This window comes from Juglans regia, chromosome 7, assembly GCF_001411555.2.
Source record: "Juglans regia cultivar Chandler chromosome 7, Walnut 2.0, whole genome shotgun sequence".
In the NCBI taxonomy this organism is placed as follows: Eukaryota; Viridiplantae; Streptophyta; class Magnoliopsida; order Fagales; family Juglandaceae; genus Juglans; species Juglans regia.
Window position 1 is genome coordinate 44,776,290 of NC_049907.1, and position 25,388 is coordinate 44,801,677.

Here is a 25,388-nt window from a genome sequence, read left to right on the forward strand (position 1 = left end):
ATAAAAAAATCAAAATGGAGAATTCTCTATCAAAACAGCCTACCATATAACAACCGAAACTGCAAATCCCTTACCGCAAAACTTTCCAAGCAATTTGCTCGGGAAAACTTGGCAGTTAAAGATTCATGATTGCCACAAGCTCATTCTATGGAATATCATCTGGAATATACTACCAACAAGAAAATGAGTTGAAGTGCTATATTCCAAGTCTGCTTTGCTCTAAATGTCCATTATGTGAAGATCAAGAAGAAACAACACTTCATCTTTTTACAAAATGCCCAATGACCAGAATATTATGAAGTCAAAGCAGCTGGTCATTTCTATGGCGATTGATACAATACAAGAATGGATCTCGATCATAATCAAGCTCGAGTCAAAATTGGGGCTGGGCATCCAAGTAGAACACCCCTTCCAAATCTTTGCAATATTGATGTTAGATTTCATTTGGTGAACGAGGAATGACATTTTTCACAACAATTCCGTTATCTCTCTAAAGAAAGTAGAGGAGCAACTGTGTTTCTTATACCAAGAAAATTTACAGACATGGAAAACAAAGTCAAATTTTGCAAAAATTATGAAATGGCAAAATCCACCAGAAGGGCACATAAGCATATCCTTTGATGCAGCAATGAGGGATACATTCTCCACTTCGTCAACACTAAGCCGAAATTCAAATGGAGAAATCATAGAAATCTGGATGGAAAGAAATCACTCCACAAATATGCTAATTGCAAAAGCCTGTGCAGCTCTCCTTGCAACAAAAATGACAAAAAACTTGTTAAAAGTGAGCACAATCATGGAAGGAGACTCACAACTTGTAACCTCGGCAATTCAAAGTGAAGATCAAGCTTGAAAAATAAGACCTATCATGGATGATATTGCTTGAATGTGAGAAAATCAATTAGGTTGGAGCGTTAAAAAAGTAGATCGATCTCAAAATCGATATGCACACTCAGTGGCGCAATAGGTAGCAACCAACTTTATTTTTTATCACATACCTATAGATAAATTACCTACTTGTAACTTATATATAGATAGGGAATGACCTTCCCTCAAGTCTGTAATATTTTTAATTTTATCTATGATAAGGAGGTTTGATTAGAAAGCAAAAAAAAAAAAAAAAATACGTTGGTGACTTATATTACCACATATCTTAAAAGTTCAAATTGATGGTAATGTACGCGTTCAGCCATTAAATATTATTTATTTAAGATGGCATATTGCTGCAATGAAGACTTTGGTCCTTTATGCAGTTCAGCGTTTCCCCCGGGGAATCATATAAGTAAAACCATCAGTCCGTGCGGTGTATCTCCCAATAGCCGAAACAAAAGTCTAACAAATTCCCCAGGGAGAAATTGAAGTTGTTCTGCATAAACAATTATACCAAGATCACTGATGGAAGATAATATAGGTCCTTGAAGGGCTAGGCCGAGATTGAGGGCTGGGTACTACCTAAGGGCATACCAGAGGGCAGTAGAATTAACTGGCGGATTTTTGGCTGAGTTAACGTGATATTTCAGTGAATTGAAATAATAAAATGAGTTTTATAGAATTTATTTAAAATAAATTTAGATATACTTAAATATTAAAATAAATTTAGATATATTTATAAAAAATTAAAAAAAAAATTATTAGTCCGATGTTGAATTAAAAAAAATTATAAATCTCCTGTGCAGAAATATTTTGAGTTAAATAATATTTAGTGATTTAAAAGTTAGATATTTCAATATTAAACTCGGCTTAAAATTATACTGAATTGAATTGATCTCAGTATGTTCCAAGATCCAAACGGGACCCAGCTCTGCCTCAGAATGAATGAACAAACAGTTGGGAAAATAATAAATCATAGTCTACGAGACATATATGCCAATCAGAGTTTATCTACAAAGCTAAAAATGCTGCCAATTTGATTCGATTATTTCAACTGCTAGCTGTTTACAGTTAGAAAGAATAAATATTTCCTACGAAACTGATCTAACCTACGTTATAAACACCGCAATACATCATACAACATAGGAAATAAACAAAGATGACTCGGTGAAAACATGATTGTGCAAGATTGAGAAAGGAAGGAAAAAAGATCTTGATATGCTTCACTTCACCCCCATTTCAAACGGATTCAATTACACTACTCTCACCCTTGTTTAAATCAGATCCGCTGACTGGAGCATTTGCATGAAACGCTGATTGCCTCGAGGGCCCTCCTATCAATTTTAAAGAGAGGGGCGAAGGCTCTCTATGGCTTCTCTCAGCCTCAACGAGACTGAGTTGAGACATGCCAAAAAGTTCATCTACATTGACAGGTTCCTTGGGGAGGATTGGAGTTGGTTTCAGGACCTGATGATGGGACGTCTCTCCACCCTTCTCTTCTTCCACAGGAGCCGTATTAGGTGGCCAAATTGGAAAATGGAGAGGTAAATAAGCAGGGAAGAATCCAGGAATCATAGGTGCCAGTCCACTTGATCCCTCACTTTCATCATGTTCTTGAACTTTTTCTTCAGGTGTGGCTTCCATAGGTTCAAATTCTGACTTGAGGGTGAGATTTAATGAAGGTAATGACATTGCAATATCAGTTTCTCTAGTCTGAGCAGAAGGTAGCAATATTTGGTCCTCTGGCACAGGCGGTGTCTCTGTGGCCTGAAAAAGAAACAAAATATAATCAACCCAGAACATATCTACGAAATAACTTATTGCTACCACCATTAAACTCCATTTGATTAATAATATACCTTTTGCGTTCTTTGGATTACATATATTATATGTTTACAAAAAGAAATAAATGCAATAACTGCAATGGAAAAGGAAAATTAACAAGCAATGACCAATGGATTTTTCTTCACCAAAGCGAGCAAAATGGACAATCTGGAAGGTGTGAACTAATTAGGCACCCATAACCATTTGGCTGTGACTGTCTGTGCCTGAAGATTTGAGTGTCTTTACGTGTGAAATACCTAAGATAATGTAAGAAGTGAGACAGACCATATCTTGGACCATGTCGAAAAGGCTGGAACGTCTCTTTTTTCGGTTAGCATTAGTTTGCCGGATAAAGTACTTCTGTGCATGACTTGCCACTTGTGTTGGAGTCCTCGATATGACAAAATTCCGTGCTATCCCACGCCAGTCGCCTTTCCCCAATTTATTAAGACCAATTAAGAACTGTCGATGTTCCTCTTCTGTCCATGGGACACCTGAAAACCAAATTAAGAATGGGAAAAAAAAATGATTCTCCATTTAGTGGGAAACTTCCCAATATAATACTTGTTATTATTTAAATCACCTTAAAAAAGTACAGGGACCAATTGAATAGTCACTTCTAATATGGCAGAACGAACATAATGAATTAATGTCTACGAACAAGTTTTCCATAGTACTTAAAGTTTTGTCGGGTTTTTGGCAACTAGCCCTTCATGTAAATTGAGAAATATGAAATGATATGCTTTTATCCATTCAGTCTTAACACTCTGTTTTATATAGGAAACCCACCAAAAATCTGCAATCCAGATAATCAAATACTCTCGCCAGGCAATATATCACCTGTTATTTGATAAAATATCAGACAATCTTGGATAGCAATGCATGATTGAATCAGCAGCTCACGTGAATGAGAGCCAAAAACATAAGAAAACAAATACTTAGGCATTACCAATGCCAATAAATTATCTATATCGTAAGGTAAGGATTGTAGAGTTCTGCTTTGAAACAGCAGGTAATCTAGTTATAATGCAAATATGTGGGTGAGCGTATTTGACATGGATTTAAACACAGGAAATTTTAACTGATAAATGAATAGACTCAATGTAAAAGAATTTGCTGAATGAACCAGGGAACGTTGATAAAATTAAACGGAAAGCTACACATTATTTTTTCGTAAAGCACTAACTTAAAGCTCTGGACAAAACGTAACCATGATACATATACATGTACAAATACATATAGTATATATTATATTCAACCATCCCCTCATTGTTAGTCACTTAGACTTCTTTAGCTATTGATCAGGTTAAGGCCGTATCTACCCAAGAACTAGTATTGAAAGCGTAAGGAGAAAAAAAGTCCTTCTAGAACTACAGACAAAACTTCTAGGGTTGGCTCAAGCCGTAAAGACTTTGGTCTTGGTAGTACGCTCCCTCTAGGTCTAAGGTTTGAGTCCTCAGGACATGTGCACCCTGGAATTAGTCAGAACTGAGTTCTTGGACACCCAGTGCCAACAAAAAAAAAAAAGAAAAAAACTACAAACGAAATCTTCAAGCAAATACAACCCGTTGTCGTAAGGCTGCCTAGCATACAACGTCAAGTTCCAAATGGATAAAGAAATTCATTGATCGTTTTAAAAAGACAAAAATTACTAATAGAATCTGTCCCGTGCCCAAAAGCCACTTGCTGGAATTTCCCAAATTAGAAAATTAAAAGTAAAGTAAAACCATGGAGAACCACTTTTCATGTCTTGATCAAATGTCAAAACGTGGAAAACCTACAGTAAAAATCATACAGCAATTATGGGTATCCAGAAATCAAATATATGTTCAACGAATCTGTCGTAGAGTACATCATTTTTCACCAACATAACCTCGTTTACCGAAGAAACTTAAAAATTATTAACATTGAAAGAAAATAAATAGCAACATTCCTTCCAAATCAAACCAATCCAGCTCATCACCAAAGCTGTGACTTGTACTGAAAGATACAATAGCCATAAACGGGTTAAGTATGGAACACACAAATATATATGCTTTATATCTTCGTCATTACCTTCCGCAACTACAAAGAAAAATAAACACCGCCTTCGAAAATTAAATGACTTAATTTTCTTCAAATGGAAAATTACCCAAAGATCGGAAAGCAAAAGGTTCGAAAAATGACAAAGTCAAAAATGAGCAAACAAACACTAAAACAAAAAGTTAAAAGGGCAAAAAAAAAGTAAGAACGGGAGACAAGTTAGTTAATTAATTCAATAACAAATCATAAACAGAGCCCGACCTTAAACCATTATCCAGAATCGCTACAAACCAATCCAAAGAAAATAAAACCTTCTCAAACCCACACAAAAAATACCATGCTAAATCTGAAGATGATAGTAAAATATTCTCAAATTACCTTTCTTTCGGTCGCCACGTCGGTTGGCAGAGCAGGAGGCGTGGGCCGGATCGTCGGACAAGTATCCATCGGACACGTGGACGAGGTCGGAGGAGGGGGAGTCCAGGTGATTGGGGGAAGCGGCGGCGGAAGAGGAGGAATGATAGTGAGCCGAGAGGTTCCCCATGCTCGCGCTTTTCTTGATGATCGAGCCATCGGTTAGCTTCACGCCGAAGAGCTTCACGCATCCTCCTCCACCGCGGTTCGGACACGTGCGCGAATTGTGGCCGTTGTTGCTGCAGTGCGAGCACCGCCGAGTCATGCCAAGCCCAGTCGGTCGTGTCACTGCAAAGTTTGTCCTAGTCCGATGAATATTTTGTCAGATACAGCGAGCGAGAGCCAGGGAGAAGTAGAGAGATGGGTAAGACTTAAAGATAAATGATTGGGGTTTGGTCTTTGGGAGCGAATAGGGAGATTTTATATTGGGGAATGATAGGGGTAGAACGGGAAATGAACTTCCTTTTTAGTGGGAATTAATTAAGGGATAGAGGAATGCGGTGGTTCGTTCGTTGAAGTTCTCGCGATATTACCATTTCATCCTTTCAGAAGGGATAACGTCCTGCTCTTTTGTTTTTGTTTTTGTTTTTTGTTTTTGTTTTTGTTTTTGTTTTTTTTTGGAGCTTATAACGTTAAACGTCCTGCTCTTTTGGTATTTTTATTGGATCTTATGTTTTTCTCTCATTGCAGTTTGGACCTTTTTTTATATTTAATTCATTTTAGCCCCTACAACTGACGATTTTATTTCATTTTTCTTCTCATTTGTCTCATAATTCCTGACAACTAATAATTATTGTAAATGTTAGTTAATCAGATAATTTTTAGTTTTAATTGGATGCTTTGATTTCCCTCTTATCCAAAATAATTTAAATTAAATAATAATAGAAATTAAAAAATCATGTTTTAAATGAAAAAATGAACATTGCTCCTCTTTTTTTCCTGGATTAGTTTAACAAGAGTTGTTACCTTCTAATTGCTGTTAACGTCATCATACTTCCTCCGCAATTTTACAAATTCTATAATTAATTTAAAAGTGAGAAATTGGGGTGGAAAAATCTTTTTATAGCTCACCAGTCACCTCACTATAATTAATCAAGTTGGGGGCTGCTCTAAAATTAAACCTTTGCCCTATGTAGTTTGAAATTCAATCAATCAAATTAATTAATTATTCATTTTTTTGCATTAGTCCAAGTAAGGAAGCCCCACTCCACTTGATGCCTATGTCATCTCAGTATCAATGGACTTTGTGAAAATGTCCAATATAATAATAAAAAAATATCTATTCAAAATTCTAAAATAATAAACGCTATACGATGGTATGATCTCCATTATTAGGATTGGTGGGAAGGTGACAAAATGATTATTTAATTTTAGATTTTATGAATCAGTCTATTCATTAACCTTAGATGATGTAAATTCGAGGTCAAGAAATCCAGGAACAGGAAAGTAATTTCACTAGCGGGTGACACGTTGGGTCAATCTACTTACCTATGTAATCCACTTTTGTCTTTGATTGTTTATGGAAACGGATGGTCGGCAGGAAAACGTGTGATCCACAATTTACCCAAATTCACGAAAACCAATTTCTTTTTTATTTTTTTTATTTTTATAACGACCAAACTGCACTTTTTGAAGCCACAAGAGCAAGAATAAACGATATATTATTTTATCCTTAATATAACATTAAATAGACAAATAGAAAATACAAGATATAAAAAAAAAAATACAAAAATATTAATATAAAAATGAAAGATTATGGATAATAATTCATATATATATATTAATTAATGCTGGTACTGATCCGATGGCAGATTGACAAGGGAGGTGCTTCAAATCAATTGGGCTTCCCCAAAGAGTACTTATCCGGCAAAAAAAAAAAAAAGCCTAGTGGATGCACTTGGTCATCCACAATATGCCACGTTGTAATTAGCAAGTGGCACATGTCTGCTTTATGTGGGGTTGAATACCTAAGAATGGATGGGATATTTACGGCATGGATCACCATTCACGTGTGCTTCGTCTCGCTATCTTTTTTTATTTTTTTTCAACTTTTTATTTTTTATGTTTATCACGTCAAATTAAGCCCTATTGGAAAGCTTTCTTTGTTAGATACTAATTGAAAAGGAATATCCTATCCAAAAATAAATAAAAAAATTGAAAAGGAATATATCTCAATCAAACCCATTTTAATCGGTCCTAATCCTCGCGTTCTTATTACACTAACACCCTTAGCGAGCTTCCCACAAACAATAATTTAAGGAAAATGCTGCATGCGGCATGTGGATGCAGCGCACTACAAAAGTCACCGATTAATTTATTTTTTTTTACTTAATTGTTAATGAGGAATTTTTAAATGAATTTGTGAATTTTTTTTTTTTTAAAAAAAAATTTATTAATAAAAAAAGGGTATTAAGCCTTATGGGTGACCACTCTCGTGCTACCGACTCATAATTTAATTTAAATTACAAATACACAATTCATAAAACATTTTAAGACGAACATTTATTCCTACAATTATTGTATTATCCGAACAACTGTAATTAATTGTTTGAAGTTTAATGATCTCAGTAAAAGGGATTACTAAATTGGAAAGATGTAGTCATGATTGGGCTAGCTTACCAGATGTCGAGGGACACAACAAAGCTTTGGATGCTTTAAATCCAACTGAATTGACATCTAATCTTATTTCTAAAACCAAAAGATTCTAAATATGTTGTCATTTTCTTCCAATTGTCCCAAAACCTAATCATGAGTTTGACCCATATATTTATTCTTCATCAAACCTAGTACCTCTAATCCTAATAATTGAGCTAAAACCCATTTTAATAGTGAAAACAAAAAGGAAATAAAAGAAACTCATAGCTACTAAATCCCGGACTGATAGGTAAAAAATAACGAGAGTGATACACTCATAAATACATTATATAAAAAGTAATTTTATAAATAAATTATATAAAAATAATTTTATAAATTAATATGGTTCTATATGAGTCATCAAATATGCATTATAATAAAATTAACTTTAAAATTTGACAAGTCAAATAAAGATACAATGAGATTATTTTATAAATTTATTTTATGACTATAGTATTTTTTAAAAACAATAAAAATTCAACAGTATAAAGGTTTTATTGCAGCATTGACCGCTTACGCTATGTTATTTCTTATTTTCAACTCCATTATATTCACGTGTGATATTCTCTTTTTCATATATGCATAAATTAATCCAAAAAGAAAGACTGAAAATATATAGGAAAAGTTGCTTATAGGAGAAGAACCGTCCTTATATCTTACATGAGAAATGCTACAATATCTTATAAAAATAAAATTATAAATTTATATAATTTTATACGATATCTTAAATCTATTTTATAGTAAAAATTATTTTAAAATTTAATGTATTACCTAAAATTATGTAAACTTATAAACTTATTTTTATGACATTTTTATATAATTAAAATATTTTAATCTTAAACTCATCCTCAATATTTAATTTCAACCCACCGCGCAAGTTGTGGTTAAATATACGGGATTTTTCACGCATAAACAACATTATCATCACAATACGAGATAAAGATGAAAGCTGATGTGTACGGACGCGTGAATTGGAAAAGAAAGCAGGGGGATAAGGAACTTTTGGAGATGCCACGTGGAAGCAGATGCTGCAAAGTAGGAAATTACAGAGGGATGAAGGGAAGTCAAGCTTTGCAGAATTAAGTATGATGTGGTGGAGGACGTAGATAGAGTGACTCTCTTGCATCTTTTCCACGAATGGATGTTATCTTGGAGGGATAAATTTCCAGGAATCTCTGCGCATGACTTTATTGTGTAGGATAGCGTACTGACTTTAGCATGAGACGTGAGATGCATCAACCCTTCGGGTTGTGGTCTTCGATAAATTATTGGGGAAAAAGAAAAGAAAAGAAAAGCAAGGTATACGAAAGAATCCCATAACAGTAAAGTGAAGGGATGTTTTGATAATGTTTTTTCTTTCATCTATTTTTATTCAATTTTTTTCTGTCAAATAGATTACATAAAAATAATCACATAAATTAACGTAATTTTATATAATTTATTAGATTTATTTTATAATAAAAATAATTTTATAATCTGATAAATCACGTGAAACCATATCAATTTATAAAATTATTTTTATATAATTTATTTATAATTAAAATATTTTTTAAAAAAATACGAGAGTCCCAGCATGGATCCGCTCTTTGGTGTTTACTGTCAAAATAATGAAAAATTTTCTTATAGTTATATATTAAATTGAATATATTTTTATAAAATGATGTTATTTTTATAATTTATTTTATAGAAAATGTTATATTTAAATATAATCCTATAAAGAGTTGTACGTATATTATTTTCTGAAAATAATAGCAAACACTTTAACGTACATCTTACTCATCAGATCTCATACAATTTTTATGCAAATACAATATATTAAAATGATTATTATCTTTACACTATATATAATTTTTTTAATTTTTAATTTTTTTTATTAAATATGTAGTGTATAGATAATGAGTAGAAAAACTTAATTAATTTAGAAATAATACAATAAAAAAAATAAAATTAATATAATGTGTAGAAATAATAAGTAACAAAAGTCTATAAACTATATTGTGCATATTTAAAATGTAAATTTAATGTACATACAGGCATTTTTTCTTAAAAGAAAGTTGAATATTAAATGATGAAAAATAATATTATAGAAACTAATTAATAATTAATAATATATTAAACTCGACAAAAGCGAAGGATATAAATATCTTTTGAGGATTGGTATCACTGTCATTTTAAGATATTTTACTACAGTTTTTTGGAAGGCAGATAAATGGAAGAAGAAAGAAAAGCATTGACTTGGTCACTCTCTCTCTCAATAATGCAAATATAAAAGGAGTGAATTTGTGTATTTTTTCTTCGATGGACGAATAGACAGAAAGAGAGACAGCCTCAACCCCAAATCACGACCACTACCTATGAAGTCAGCTCTTCGAGTTAGGCCGCCCCCGTGTTCACCATTCTCCAATGACATTTGTCCTCATTGACCGCATCTTCATTTAAAAAAAAAAAAAAATCCCAAAACATCTTCATTTTATTTGGGATATGTTTAGTTTGTTTTTATAGTTCAATTCATCTTATTTTATTTTATTTAATTATTATAATTTTTTTAAATTTTAATTCAATTTTTAAAATAAAAATAATATTAAAAAAATATATTATAATAATATATTATTTAAATTTTAACTTTCATCTAAAAAAACAAATTCTAAAAGTAAAACAAAAAAAACCAAAGGAAAAGAAAAGTAGTCTGAGGTTGTTCAGCATGTGGTTCGGTTAAACAACCGGAAGAGCAAAGTGATGGACAAATGATGCCCCAACATATGCCGTGTACTAATCTTCATGTGGGAAAGCATCAACATTATTAATATAGCTTCGTGGACCAAAGAATGCATGAAACCTTTGTCTTTTCCTCGTAGTTGCTGAGAAATCTTCCATTTCTCTATTTTACGAGAAAAAATAAAATAAACTTTGTTTAATTTTACATTAGTTCCACGCGAATTGAAGGGATATATGTAGAGGGAAGTGGACCTTTAGAGTCAATCATCGTGTCAAAAATAAAACCGCGTTAGCATTTTCTACATTTTTTTATTTTTATTTTTTGTCACTTAGCCATTCAAAAGGGTTAAAATAATAATAATAATAATAAAAAGGACAGAATATCGCTTTGATATTTCGAGGTGGAATAGGTATACACGCAACCTGATTTGCTTGACCCTTACGTCGGCCGTTGACGGGTGTAAGGTAACAACTAAAAAGCCGTGGTCAATTTGTGTTAGAGTTATTCTATCTCGAAAAAAATAAAAATAAAAATAAGAGTAGGTGGACAAGGTAAGAATGATAAATAATTTTTTTTTTAATATTATAATTGATAACTACGAGAGGTCCAAGAAATGGTTTAAAAAAAAAAATAATAATAATATTTTTTTTTTAAAAAGAAAAAGATAAATATGACTTGGACAATGCTAGGGCAGCCTAGCATGTACAGCTCGGTGTATCCCTGGTAGATAGTTGTTTTGAAGGAAGATTGTTCTCAAGACTCTATTCATTTTATTTGAACTTTTTAACTCCATTTAATTTTAAACATTTTATATTTTAAACATTATTAAATTTTAATGAATACCTCACGTTGAACTACAAGTCTACAAAGGTAGTCATGCCATGCCATCAAGGCATTTCAACTTACTGTGATTTGAAATTCCTTCAAATTTGAAATTTTCCTCAGAGAAGTGCATTGGCATTATAGGTCGATCCCTTCAAATACGTACCGCAGTGTCAAAGTTCAAACCGAATCATATTTGGATTATAGTCATACTATGAACTCTAATTTATTAATTTCGCATTGTATTTATGCTGAATTCAAGTCTGGTCAAGTTCAAGCATATATACGAGTGGTTACTTAACTTGATGTATTTCATCAAATGGACCACATCCACCAACTCTAATCAGCTAATTTTAAGTCAAATTCACAAATCCCATATATATATATATATATATATTAAAAAAAAAAAACTATGAATTCTACTGTTGACCACTACTCCCCAGCCCCATAAAGAATGACAAAATAAAGGATTGAGCTATGGTTTAGTATATCTTCTACTTGAGGGGGGGGGAGGGGAAGACTGTTTCCTACAATGTACTACTAACACTGCACGGGAACCATGATAACCCCAGACATATAGTTCAGGTTATATTGTTGATACTCCATATATTAACATACAAAATCAGTAATGTGAACTTTTATTTCATGTAAACTGAAAATTGTAACAGTACACAACATCTTCCAAACTAAATTTGACTTGTAATCCAAATACCAGCACCCACCCAAATTCTCCTTACCCAACCGACTTAAAAGGGTAGAAGAAAGGGGACAAAAGATTTAATTTTTTTTTTTGAAGGAAATTGATCGCACCAGAGGTTGTATAATTATAGTGAATTCATACGATAAAATGGACAAATTTCTACCAATTCACCGGTAACTTCGGTAGACAGGGCTGTACATACAGCTCTCGGCGTGCGTCACCAGATCTTTAGGCTGAGGAAGGCGAGTAGCCAAACCTACATATCAATTATGCATCGTTAAATGCAAAATCTTTTGGTGTTGGAAAACAAAAATTTAGAGAGCTGAACGATCAGAGAACTCACCAAGTTCATAAGCTTTAGCAGCAACTTTAGCAGCAATATGTGCTGAAATCTTTCTAATGTTAGTAAATGGAGGGAATATGAGTCCCTTGGCAAAGTTCTCCTCGCTCACCTGTTCAGCCAAAGCTTCCGCTGTTCCAAGAAAACATCCAAAGGAAAATATGTAATGCATTAGAAAAACTTTTCTCTCATTTCTTAACAAGAGAAAAACAAAATCCAATGCTAAAACTCAACAAGAACTGTAATCAAAATAATAGGGATGATCATACGATACAACATATTCAGAAGAATAAGGAAAAAGTTCATCGTTCCCAAGGATTTTAAGCATGAGTGAATAGAATGTCTTCAATCTTTTTCCACCTTTGGAGGAAGATGTTTAGAGTTGAGTTTGATTCTTTCAAACTTACATAGTGACCCTTACGCATCCCATTTCTTCTGAAAGCAGGATTAACGTTTCAAAATACAAAATCGGCGTAGCATTTTGGCAAGGGATAGCCCACCAACCCCATATTTTTTGCAAGTTTTCCAATCTCCACTCAGCATGTCCCGATTCCAACTTAGGTTTAGTCCAAAATTTAGCCAACTTTTAAAACAGTTTAGAACCTAAAGCACAGTACATGAGGTGAAAGTTGCGTTGAAAAAGGACCAATTTTTGCTTAGAGATGGTAAGCTGAAAAAAGTACCCACATCCTGTATCCCAAGGCAAAATGAATGTGAACTCTAAAGGCCAAGTTTTGGTCCCACTTACAGGCTGCCAGGAGCATGTCGTCGTGAACACGGATAGCACCAGACATTATTAAACCAAGACCAAGCCCAGGAAAAATGTATGCATTATTTGCCTGCATCACAAAGAAATCAATATCAAAATTAGTAGTCGGCTCTCATGTATTATTAACCACATACTACATCAAATTCTTTAAAGACCTGGCCAGGCACAAAAAGCTTCCCCTCATATTCAACAGGAGGAAATGGGCTGCCACTAGCAAAAATGGCTCGACCCTGTGGGGAACAAAGATGAATAAACAGAAAAAGGTCATCATTGGTTATCTGGAGGAGAAACAATAGCTTAACGATCCCAAGCAAAACAATCAAAGATTCTTTATATCGAAAAAAAGAAGCTGTACATATGATATATTTGGCATGAAGAACATGAAAACACTCAAGCATGCTTGTGTTACCTGACTCCATGTATAAGCTTCCTTGGCAGTGCATTCAGACTGTGAAGTTGGGTTGGAAAGAGCAAGAATAATAGGTTTCTAGAAGTAGTAGGCATGCACAATGGTCAGCTCCTTTAGGGTGTAAATACAATTTCCCAAACATAAAGGCAGATAAATGGACAAAAAAAAAAAAATTACCTCATTGATGGAGGCCATGGCCTCAACCACTTCTTTAGTAAATGTTCTTCCTACTCCTGATGTTCCTATCAACACAGTTGGCTTGATTGCCTAATAAACACAAGACAACTTTGTGAATAAAGACTATGAAACCTATGCTCGAAGCATGTTTGGATCTGTGTGTTTTACAGAGGGAGAGAAAGAAAGAATGAGATAGTTCACACCTTAATAGCATCTACAAGTTCATTAATTGGTTCGTGTTCATGAGCCCAAGGTTTCTTGAAATGTTGGAGCGATTCCTTCCGGGAGCTGACAATCAACCCCTGTTAAAGGATTTGTAAGCAAGTTTTAACTGATGGAACTCTACTTCACACAGCGAAGAGCTATATCAGGATCTTTACTACCTTTGAATCAACAAGCCAAATCTTCTTGCGGGTCTCTTCCAATGGGGCGTTTGTCTGCACAAATATCAGGTATAATACTGTATTTAGATGTATATTTTAAATTGAAGGATTCCACAAATCATATCACCCTAAATAAACAGAAAGGAATGACACTGATAACAGTTTATAACCTGTTTTGATATCTCAAGGGCTATGAGTTCTGCTATTCCAGTACCAGCCTGTAACCATCAGACAAGAATGAGACACAACAACAAAGCAGCGGAATGAACAGTAGTGAAATAGGGGAAGAGACGGGATGGTGAGAGATGGGGAACCAGGAGGTAAATGCACTTGAAATAGCATATGATCTAATTTTGCCCGTTATACAACAACATTGTTTTTTAAGAAAGGATGGTGAAAGATGGGGAACCAGGAGGTAAATGCACTTGAAATAGCATATGATCTAATTTTGCCCGTTATACAACAACATTGTTTTTTAAGAAAGACTGAAAAAAGACAGGTCTGGAGTGAGCACACCAAGATCAAGGAATTTTACGGCACACAAGCACATATAGGGCCATAAAATTGTATAACATGATTTATTTTCTCACCTATTCGTCCTTTAACTTAAATTTTCTAATCCAGAAATTCATTTCCCTTTCTTTTCTTTATTAGTGGCTCAAAACAGGGTAATATAGACTAACCTCTCCAGCACCGAGGAATAGAAACCTGTGGTCAGCTAAGGTTCCCCCAACTAAGTTCTGAGCTGCAACTAGCCCTGCAAGTACCACGGATGCTGTCCCCTGAAATGAAATGAAGTACTAAAAAATTAGATATATGTTTATCTCAATTTCCAAGATGTCATCATTATAATTTCTGTTTTTGATAAGTAATGGAACTTCACTCATGAAAGCAAAAGGCACTTAAAGGTACAGTATCATCATAAAAAATAGTAGTAGTTTACCTGAATATCGTCATTAAAAACTAGATGCGTTGTGCCATATTTTGCAAGCAGATCAAAAGCATTGTGGTTTGCAAAGTCTTCAAACTGCAAGACATTGCCAGCAGATTTAGAGAAACATTAACTTACAAATAAATAACAAGCCCTGCAAACCTGTCTTCTAGGCCAACTACCTGAATGAGGACTTTTTCTCCATAATTTTGCTTGACTGCGGTCATGAATTCATCTAGGAGTTCAGCATATTCCTAAATTAAAACATAGAAAGAGAGAGGGCGCATTTTAGCATGGTGGATAATTGCATATCTTGCATAAAACTCAAAAAATTAAATGAGTGCCAGAAGAATTTTAGCAAGCAATTATGAACCTGCCCAGTTGCCCTCCTTTGCCTGAGCCCAATGTAAAACTCATCATTCAGTAGTGTCTCATTGTTTGTACCCACATCAATGGTTATAGGCAAGCACTGAAAACAATCAACAAGTTTGACATTCCTTTAAATTAGTGTAACAAGAAAAAGAGAAGCAGCAAATCTCAACAGCGGTTATAGACAAATTAACTAGGTGATAAGGTTTAGGAAAGTTCAGATCCTTGTTTTTAGTGCAGATCCTATGATCATCTACAACCTTCCACCAAAAGTTATAGCTCCCCCCACCCGAGTATTAGGATTTTATTTTATTTTATTTGGTGGAAGCCAAGTATGCAATCTACATTTTTCTCTCCTTTGAAAGACCGCAATGCAGAGCTCAGCTGGGGAACGAGTCTAATGATAGATTGCAAAACAAAGGAGCATTTTATTTGGTGGAAGCCAAGTATGCAATCTACATTTTTCTCTCCTTTGAAAGACCGCAATGCAGAGCTCAGCTGGGGAACGAGTCTAATGATAGATTGCAAAACAAAGGAGCTTCTCGTGTTAACTTGTTCAAACAAGGATTTCAACTCAGCATGTAAAAAAAAAATAACAGGTTATGCAAGTACTTACAGATGAAGGACGAACTCCACCCAGTGCAGTGTATAATGAAAGTTTTCCAACGGGTATTCCCATCCCCTGAAAACAGTTAATAATGCGTCAACAATTGATTCGTATGTGTGTGTTGTGTGAGAGAGAGATGACCAATACTCTTAACCAGTCTCACACTTCAATAACACATTTCACGCGATTCTTGGATAACAATGTCTTGATAGTGTTTACCTGACAGCCAAGATCTCCAAGCCCCAAAATCCGCTCCCCATCAGTGACAACAATAACTTGAATATTCTTCTCAGGCCAATTCCTCAAAACCTCACGAATCTTGCCCCTGCAAAAAACTAGTTTCAGTTTCAAGACAACATTGCATTATAAGTGACCATGAATGTGGGGAACTAGAAACAAGTGAACCAAACATACTTTTCTTTCAAACTAATAAAGAGACCCTGAGGACGCATGAAGATGCTCCCATATTTCTGGCAAGCTTCACCAACAGTGGGAGTGTATACAATTGGGAGTAACTCCTCAACATTCTCAATAAGAAGTTTGTAGAATAGTCTTTCATTTCTCTCCTGAAAAATCAGCAAAGCAACAATTTGATAGACTGCAATATCACCGGGAAATTAATAAATAATCAGAGAGAAAATAATGAGCACTTGTATAATAAATTCATGAGGCAACAGACAGATAAAACAATGCGTAATTTATATTAAAACACATGTTCTCATTCTATTAGACTTTGCACAATATGAGAGCCAGTATATAAGTGACAGTTAATTGAGCTATATGAAAATCAGATGATTAAGTATAATCCAATACTTTATGAGAATCCAACTATGTGGCAAAGACTCCAACTAAAAAATGGATCGTGTAGATGCCTACTTGGAGATCCATCATGGCCATGTACTTCTGTAGTGGAAGTTGATATTGGCGGATATTATGCATCATTTTCTTCACCTGGGGAGTGGAGTGGAATAACAATAAGTAGGTACTATGCAATAAAAAAGAAAACCACATAGCCATGTGAAAGGGGTTGAAGGATCTAGATGCTTGGTGCTAACCTGAAGCTCATGAGAAGCAACTGTTGGGGGGAGAAGACCTCGCAAAAAGTGGGCATCTCTCTCTTTTTCATTGAAGGCAAGCCCCTTGTTATGGTGCGGATCTCTCAGCAAAGAATAACCACTGCAGAGTAAGAGAAAAAAACATCCTATGAGCAAGGTAAATACATATACATCATTAAACAAAATTATATTCCAATTATTTGGACTTGAAGGTAGTTCATCAAACACATCACCACATTTCCAGTAGGAAACGGACAAGTGCCATCTCTAACAAGCATAACCATCAAATATACTTTTTTTTATCGGTTCAAACATACTTTTTTTTTTTTTTTTTTATGTCATAACCATCAAATATACTATGTCAAAGGTTAAAAAAAATAAAGGACGCAAGGCATAGGAAAGGCCTAGATGTACGAAGCCAACCCAGATACATATGGAAAGACTTGCCCAAAAAATGTTCAAATGATAATTAATTAGAAATTCATTTTTATACTAGTTGGCATCCAGGATAACTTATGCTCAAGCATAAACGGCTCAGTTTTATGTTACTCAACCACTGAAATGACAAGAAAAGATACAAAAATTTGGGTGCCAGATAAAAATGGTACACAAAAATACATAAAGATAGTGAGTGAATTGTGGATTAGAAACATTGCTAATATTTGGATTTTTTCTTAATTAGATTATTAGTAAATAAAAGTATTGTGAAAATGGAAATTTATCAAAGTCTAGTTGCCACCTCATCAAACAATAATTGAAACATTGGAACATAGGGGTGTAAAAAAAACCGGTAAACCGGTTGAACTAGACCAAACCGGCATGTTCGGTCCGGTCCGTAACCAGTCTGGTTCGGAACCGGTTCTTAAGAACCGAAACCAGTTCTAAACCAGTCCAATACCAGTTTTCATATTTTGAAAACCGGTTTGGACCAAACCGGACCGGGCTATATATATTTTTAATTGTTTTATATTATATATAAAATATTATTCATATAATTATTTATATTATATTATATATTATATGCTAAATTGCTAATTAATATACATGAAATTCTAATCTTATTATTCATATTTATTAGTCTTATAATATAAAACTAATCTTAAAAGTTTTAATATAACATTTGATTATGAAATAACATAAATTAATCTTATATTTTTAATATAACATTTGAATTTTGATATTAACATATAAATTTTAATTTTATAACTTTTTAGTAAAAAATTATAAAATGAGGGATATGGGGTCAATCACTTGCTAAAGTTTGTTGGAGTATAATTTTGTTTATCTGTAAAACTGGAAAAATCAAACCAAAACTAAAAGTTTCGATTTCCGTGATTAATCGGTCCGGTATCAGTTCTTAAATTTTCAAAACCGATATATACAGGTTTGTTTCTAAAAAATGTTCAAAACCGGACTGAACCGGTTAGACGCCTATTGGAACATGAATTCAAGTACGAAGAATATTTGTACATAGCAAGTACACAGAGTGTAGGCAATTTATTTAGGAAAATGATTTACATGCAACATTTTTCACAACACTTTACATAACTATGTTTTAAATAAGGTGTATTTTTGTAAAACATCTTATAAAAGTAACATCATTTTACAAAAATACCCTCATTTTATAACATTCTTGTGCTATATCATTACTCACTTATTTATGTCTCGGACAAAAAAAGATCAGAATATCATAATACGTTGTTTCCATTACCAGAACATCGATAACTACGATAATAACAGATCTGAAAAACAAAAACTAAAAATGCAGCAGAATCTAAACATACCAAATTGCCCCCCTCACGGCGGCACATCTCTCTGTTTATACGATAGAGAGAGAGAGAGAGAGGGTATGATTTAAAAATTGCTATAAAACAACGCAATGGACGAATCTGCATATGAATAAAGGACACATAAAAAACAAATCCTTTGGACCTTTACAAGCTATTGAACTCTACAACTATAAATCACGATATATCAAGCCATAAAAAAAAAAAAAAAAAAAAAGAACATGGATATCATCGAAACGCATAGATTGATTTGAAAAAAAAAATAACAAATTACAAAACAGAAGTTGTACATGAATCTTTAGCTAGCATATAGATCGAAAATCTCTCACCTAGCAACAGAGAGACACCAAGGGGTGACAAACTCCTCCTCAGTGGAGGCATCGTGGCCGTACTCATCCTGGACTTCACCGCCGACGGTAGGTTTGGACTCCACGTCAGCGATCGCGGAGGAGCCTTCTCTCATTTCCTTCAATCTGTTCTCCACCAAAACGGCGGCGTTTCTCTCCCCTGCTCGGCCATTTGTGCCCAAAGCCACCACTCTCACCGAAGCTGGCCGTCTTCTCAGCGCCGCCCCAGAGGAAGGGCTACGAAACCCAGATATCCCGGTCTTATTCTGCGTTTAAAAATAAAAAATGAAAATGAAAAACGCCACAAAATAATATGAAAAGAAAAAAGTGACCAGAACCATGCAAAAAAAGGATAAAATTATGATTTTCTTTTTCAATTGAATTAGCTAATTAAAGAACACCTAGAAAAGGAATCTGATTTTTTGGCTTGGAATTCTGTTATAAGAAAAGACCACCGATTGGAAAGAAGAAAGAGCTGGAGAATTCCATGGGTTTCAATGTGAAAGAGCCAGAACTTGATTGTAGGTGAAATTGAGAGAAATGGGTTTAGTTTATATTACCAGGAAAGAGCTTCTGTTCAGGGAGATCATCTTGGCAAAAGAAAATGTGAAAGGATGGAGTCTTTGATTTTTCTGTACTCAGAGAGAGAAAGAATAGGCAGAGAGAGCGGGAGGACGAGAAAGAGTGCCGAGCTCTCCTTGCTACACCCAAACCCTTTCCCTCCTTTCCTTTCTTCTCTCTCTCTGTCTCGCTCTCCCTAATCTTTTCTCTCTTCGAAGGAAGGGAAAGAGGTCAGAAATGCAAAACTAAAGAGCTAAAATAAATAGTGCGACCTCCTCTCTCTCTCTGGCCCTCGCTGTGAAAAAATAAATAATTAAATTACAGTTCATGAGGAGGGACTTTTTCACCGAATCACAATTCGTAGGACCCACCAATGCCGACGTCCCCTTACGGGGTCGTGGTTGTGATCTGGGAAGCTCATGCTGAGAGGGATGTGTTGGTGCATCCAACGCTGCCCTTTTTTTTCGTTTTTTTGAAAGAAATGTTCTTTAATGTATTTGTGATTTGTTAAAATGTTTAAAAGAATTTAAAAAAATAAATACAATTTACACTATCACTATTTTTATTTTTGAAAAAATTAGACTCATTTTATGAATCGAAGTTATTACACTATCACTATGATACAGAGTCATCTTTATTGATGACGCTAGCATTCTCTATGTTACAAGTCCTCAGAGCATTTTTACATTGGGTAATTCAATTTTTAATATGATGATTTTTTTATCTCCCAAGCCAATGATTTTTTGGGTCGTCTTGCTCTCGTTTTATCAGAATGTTTTTATTATTAAAAATTAATAATTACCTAACAATTAAGGGTATAATTATGTCATTACCTTGCCTTACCTTACAGACGTGAACTCTGTTTAAGTTGCCGTAGGATTGGTTTCCTTCGTGATCTGCACAGAGGGTCTGTCCTCTTCGCCGCTTTCACCTAAGATTCTCCACCGTAAAACTCATGGCCTTAGGCCTGGCTCTGGCTTGGGGTCTTCTTTTTCATTGCCAACATCGCTGGGAAATGGAATCACTCCAATTCTATATTTTCCATGTTGGACAACGCTACAGCCTCCGTTGGATGCTCTCGCTTGGGTTTAGCTTGGTTCTTTCAAGTGTTTTTTTTAAGTTATTTATTATATAAATTTTTTAACACTTTTACATATTTTAAAAAAATAAAATAAATTTAAATCATTATTAAAAAACACTTCTTTAATCAAAAGTAAAAAGAAAAATCATTAAAATTTTTATTTTTATTTTACTTCATGATTAAGAAAGTACTATAATTTTTTTTTTATTTTTTAAAAATATTTAAAATTATTAACACAAAATCTATATAAAAAAAGAACTAAACAAAAGCACATAAAAAAATACACACTAATACAAACGGTAGCTCCGAGCGGGAGCTGGGAGCGGGACGCTCAGCATTTTTCTTCCATATTTAAGAAAGATATGTTATATGTATAATATTGAGATCTGTTAAATTTATTTTATAATAAAAAAAATTTATAATCTGATGTATCATATCAAGTCATGTCAATTTGTGAATTTATTTTTGTGTAATTATAGTTAAAGTATTTTCTATTATATATAGATATATATATATATAGAGAGCTCTTGTGTTCAACTGTACCCTTCTTTATATTTTTTTGTTCTTTATAAATTAACTTTTTTCACATTTGATCCTCGTACTACTTACTCATTAATATTGAGTAGTAATCGATAAATTGATTAGGGTTATGGCTTTAATTCAATAGGAATAAATTTAATTAGAAATTTTTGCATTTTGGGACATGATTAGTTACTATCATAGAAAAATGCTGACACGTATTAGTCTTTAGTTTGTTATATAATAACCATAACAGTAGAAATATTTATTTGTTTAGACAAAAAATTACGTCAAAAAAAATAATTAGGGAGTAATGAATGCGACAAATGGAGTGGTAATGTAGAAGCGGACATAGTGAACTCCAAATTCATACTTGGCAGTGATTGAAACACGAGGCATGAGCAGACAACTGCCAGAAACAGTAGCACGACAACCCACGTTGCGAACGAGGCATACTGCTTCGACATTTCTGTTCTTTGATGATTTGGCATCTTTCTCCGACCAATCTACGTGGGGTGATCCCAGCCTCTTAGGTTTCAACTTTCATGAAGGATGAGGTGACGTACACACTTCCTTTTCATGGGTGTCACAATTTTGACCCTTCAAATCAAATTAATAGTGGACGTCTGAAAGATATTGCAAGTGGAACCAATTTCACTGCAGCTATTAAAAGATGAGAAATTCTGGCAACCCTCACTTAAAAAATGTACGTGTAAATATATTATTAAATAAAAAGAAATTTTTTTTAAAAGAGATTATTTTATAATTTTAAAAAATTTTAAAATTAAAATAATTTAGACTTATATTGTAATTTTTATTTAAAGATTGTATCTAACATTACTCTTAAAATATATTACTTTTTGATGATGCTATAGCTCCCACTTGAGGACTCTCGCTGGAATTGTAACATGTGTTTATATGTGTTTTTTTTAATTATTTTTTATATAAATTTTTTTTAATAATTTTAAAAAATAAAATAAATTTAACACATCATTAAAAATATTTTCTTAATTAAAAAGTAAAAAAAATATTAAAAAATACTTCTTTAATTATGAAGTAAAATAAAATTTCGTGATTAAGAAATTATTATTTAATAATATTATGAATTTTTTTTTTATTTTTTAAAAATATTTAAAAATATTAAAAAATCTATATAAAAAAATAAAAAATACACTAATAAAATACACTAGAGCTCCGGCGGGAGCTCCCAGCAGGAGCTCTAGCATTTTCCTTCACTACAAGATCGATGTGGCAGTTGCATAGGTGGTGCTACAGTGCTACTCACCTCCTCATATTGTCTCTTCATGTGTGTGTATATATTATATAAAATATATATATATATATCATACTATCATCTCACTATATAAAATACGATACATTTATTACTATTAAATTATTATTTATTGTATATTTCTTTATCATCTAATGATGATAAATATGTCATATACTACTTAGTATAATCAAAATAGAATGAGAGTGTGGTGTATAACATTACTTATATATATATATATATTGTTACTGTATTTTAATTTTTTTAAAATATTAAAAAAATATACACAAATTAATCAGTAGTAATTTTTTTAAGCGTTAAAAACAACAAATAAAACAACCTAACATTTTCCATGCAATTGTTATGAATAAGAAAACTTACATATATATAGTATGTTAAGTAAATTATTGATTAATGTGGTAGTCTTGTGTCACACTACATTGTAAAATGGTTTAAGGAACACTCTACATAAATGCGAACAAACGAATTTTAACCCTATAATTTGATTTAAAAATAAAAAATGAATATGAGTTTTTGTAGTTGAAATTACTCATAGTTCTTATATTTGAATAAAATATTATGTGTATAATCAGTGGCGGACCTACACAAGGGCAGGGGGGCCATGGCCCTCCCAAAGTTTGAAAAAAAAAATGTATTAGTCTTTTTATGATTTAATAGAATTATATTATCTCATATTGTGTTGATTTTCTCTCTAAAATATTATTTTAACTTCCTCTACAAAATTATTTTGATCTTATAAATTATTTTAATTCAAAAATAGAATAAAAAATATTTTATTATAATTTTAACTTTGCTCGGCTCCTTATAACAAATTTCTAGTTTCGCCACCGTGTATAATATATATGTATGCGGAATATCTATTATTCATGCTCAACACCCCCAAGAAGAAAGAATAGGAGAAGATGGATCGAGGAAAGGTGCCACACAAAAGCTTTTCTAGGTTGGTGGGGAAGGGGAAGCCATCATGACAATGTGGGTGGGAGAATTCAAAATGGTAGTTGAGAGTAGCCATGAGATGTGGGTCACATTTCTTTTGTTTTGTGGATAATAGTTAGGGGTGAAATTAGTACGTACGTAGGGAGTTAATTTCCAGGATGAAACCAGCGAGTGTGAGTGGGATGGAAGGATCACGACATGGGAATGCTTCTTGTCCGTGCATGGAAGCATTACCATATAATATATATATATATATATATATATATATATATATATATGTATGGCATTAATGTAACGTCGATAATAACTAAGCTTCCTTTGTCTATCGTCCACCGAATACTAATTGGACCCACGTTTCCTCTACCTGTCTTCTCCCTTAATTTTCAGCCTTAGCATCTGAAACACGTTGGAGAACCCTACTCATCATCTAAAAAAAACAGCCATTTACGTACTTAAAACAGACTTCTCCTTACACAAACACGAAGAGGGGCACAGAAATAAGCCTCAATTTGGATATTAAGAATATTTCAAATGATCTATAAATAGTAACAAGATTAATAATAATAAGTAGTTTATAAATAATAATGAAATAATCTGAATATATATGAAAATAGTTATCTTCTCAAACAAATCCTAAGCTTCTCCCAATTTAATGTTATGGTTTTATTAAATTTTAATGTCTTTTGAATCAATGCATGTTACGGCCTTTAACAAGTCCTTGTCCATTGGACTTGTTTTTTGTTGATGAACTTTACACTACACATCACTCTATGATATAATTTGATTTGTAATATTTAAATTTTAAAATTTATATTCTAAATCAAATTATGTCAATTGTGTATAGTATAAAAACTTTTAAATTGAATTATTCTTTTATAGTAATTATTTTAATTATTTTAAATAATAATTATAACAATGCCTTCGGTGGGGAGACCTCATCTGCTTGCTTGCCATTTATTGACAGAATCATATCTTCCCAAAATTATGAATTGCACCAAATCATGGATTACTTATTTTTAGGCTTATGTTACAAAAAAATCTTTTCCTTATTTGTAAATTTCCTTACTTAGTTTCATTGTACATCTATATATTTTTTGTAAAGCACAATACAGAATCAATACATTGAGTTATTCAAACTCATCTCCCTTATCTTTTAATATGGTCTTGCGAAGTCATGGCTGAATCCTCCAACCCAACCCTCCCTTCCCCTTATCTTTTTCATCCCTCAGATTCACCAAGCTTAACCCTTGTCAATGGCCTTCTAACCGGCGACAACTAATTCCAAATGGCAAAAAGCCATGACACGAGCTCTCAATGCCAAAAACAAGCTTAGCTTTGTCGATGGTACTCTCAAACCCTATGCACCTAACACACCCGAATACACCTAATGGAACCAAACAAAGGACATGGTCCTTACCTGGATCCTCAATTCTATCAGCCCAGCTCTTGCCAATTCTCTTGAATACCATACCAACCCACGTGATGTTTGTGTTGATCTTTCCTCCCATTTTTGTCATGGCAATAATGTCCGAATTTATCAACTCAAACGGGCTCTTTCTTCCCTACACCAAACAACAAATTCAGTCCATGATTACTACAACCAAATAAAACAAATCTGGGACAAACTTGGTCATCTCCAACAGAGCACTGACCTCCAAGCCTTCTAGCAGCAAGCCGAAGATGAAAGGGTGTTCTAGTTCCTCCTCGGTCTCAACGATTCTTCGCCTCCCTCTGCACTCAAATCTTAGCCATGGATCCACTTTCACCCATAAGCAAAGTATTCTCTATTTTGTTTCAAGAAGAGCAACAAAGGTTGCTCAACAT

The 25,388-nt window shown here is 33.4% G+C and overlaps 2 protein-coding genes across 2 annotated transcripts; both read right to left on the reverse strand.

Annotated features, from left to right (window-relative positions):
• Positions 1-1,827: 1,827 nt before the first annotated feature.
• On the reverse strand, positions 1,828-5,520 carry LOC109004890 (transcription factor MYBS3-like). The gene is made up of 3 exons (XM_018983596.2): positions 5,095-5,520; positions 2,980-3,188; positions 1,828-2,637 (listed from the first exon to the last, which is right to left on the reverse strand). Exons 1-3 carry the CDS (start codon positions 5,393-5,395, stop codon positions 2,110-2,112), a joined length of 1,038 nt encoding a protein of 345 aa, XP_018839141.2. The 5' UTR covers positions 5,396-5,520; the 3' UTR covers positions 1,828-2,109.
• A 6,391-nt stretch (positions 5,521-11,911) lies between these two features.
• LOC109004891 (NADP-dependent malic enzyme-like) lies at positions 11,912-20,011 on the reverse strand. Its single transcript, XM_018983597.2, has 20 exons — positions 19,737-20,011; positions 19,159-19,442; positions 17,043-17,163; positions 16,864-16,938; positions 16,402-16,553; positions 16,207-16,312; positions 15,997-16,062; positions 15,385-15,480; positions 15,194-15,265; positions 15,024-15,107; positions 14,764-14,862; positions 14,251-14,298; positions 14,081-14,134; positions 13,901-13,999; positions 13,698-13,787; positions 13,521-13,598; positions 13,267-13,341; positions 13,091-13,181; positions 12,346-12,474; positions 11,912-12,258 (listed from the first exon to the last, which is right to left on the reverse strand). The coding sequence occupies exons 1-20, from the start codon at positions 19,764-19,766 to the stop codon at positions 12,170-12,172; spliced, it is 1,938 nt and encodes a 645-aa protein (XP_018839142.1). The 5' UTR covers positions 19,767-20,011; the 3' UTR covers positions 11,912-12,169.
• Positions 20,012-25,388: the final 5,377 nt, after the last annotated feature.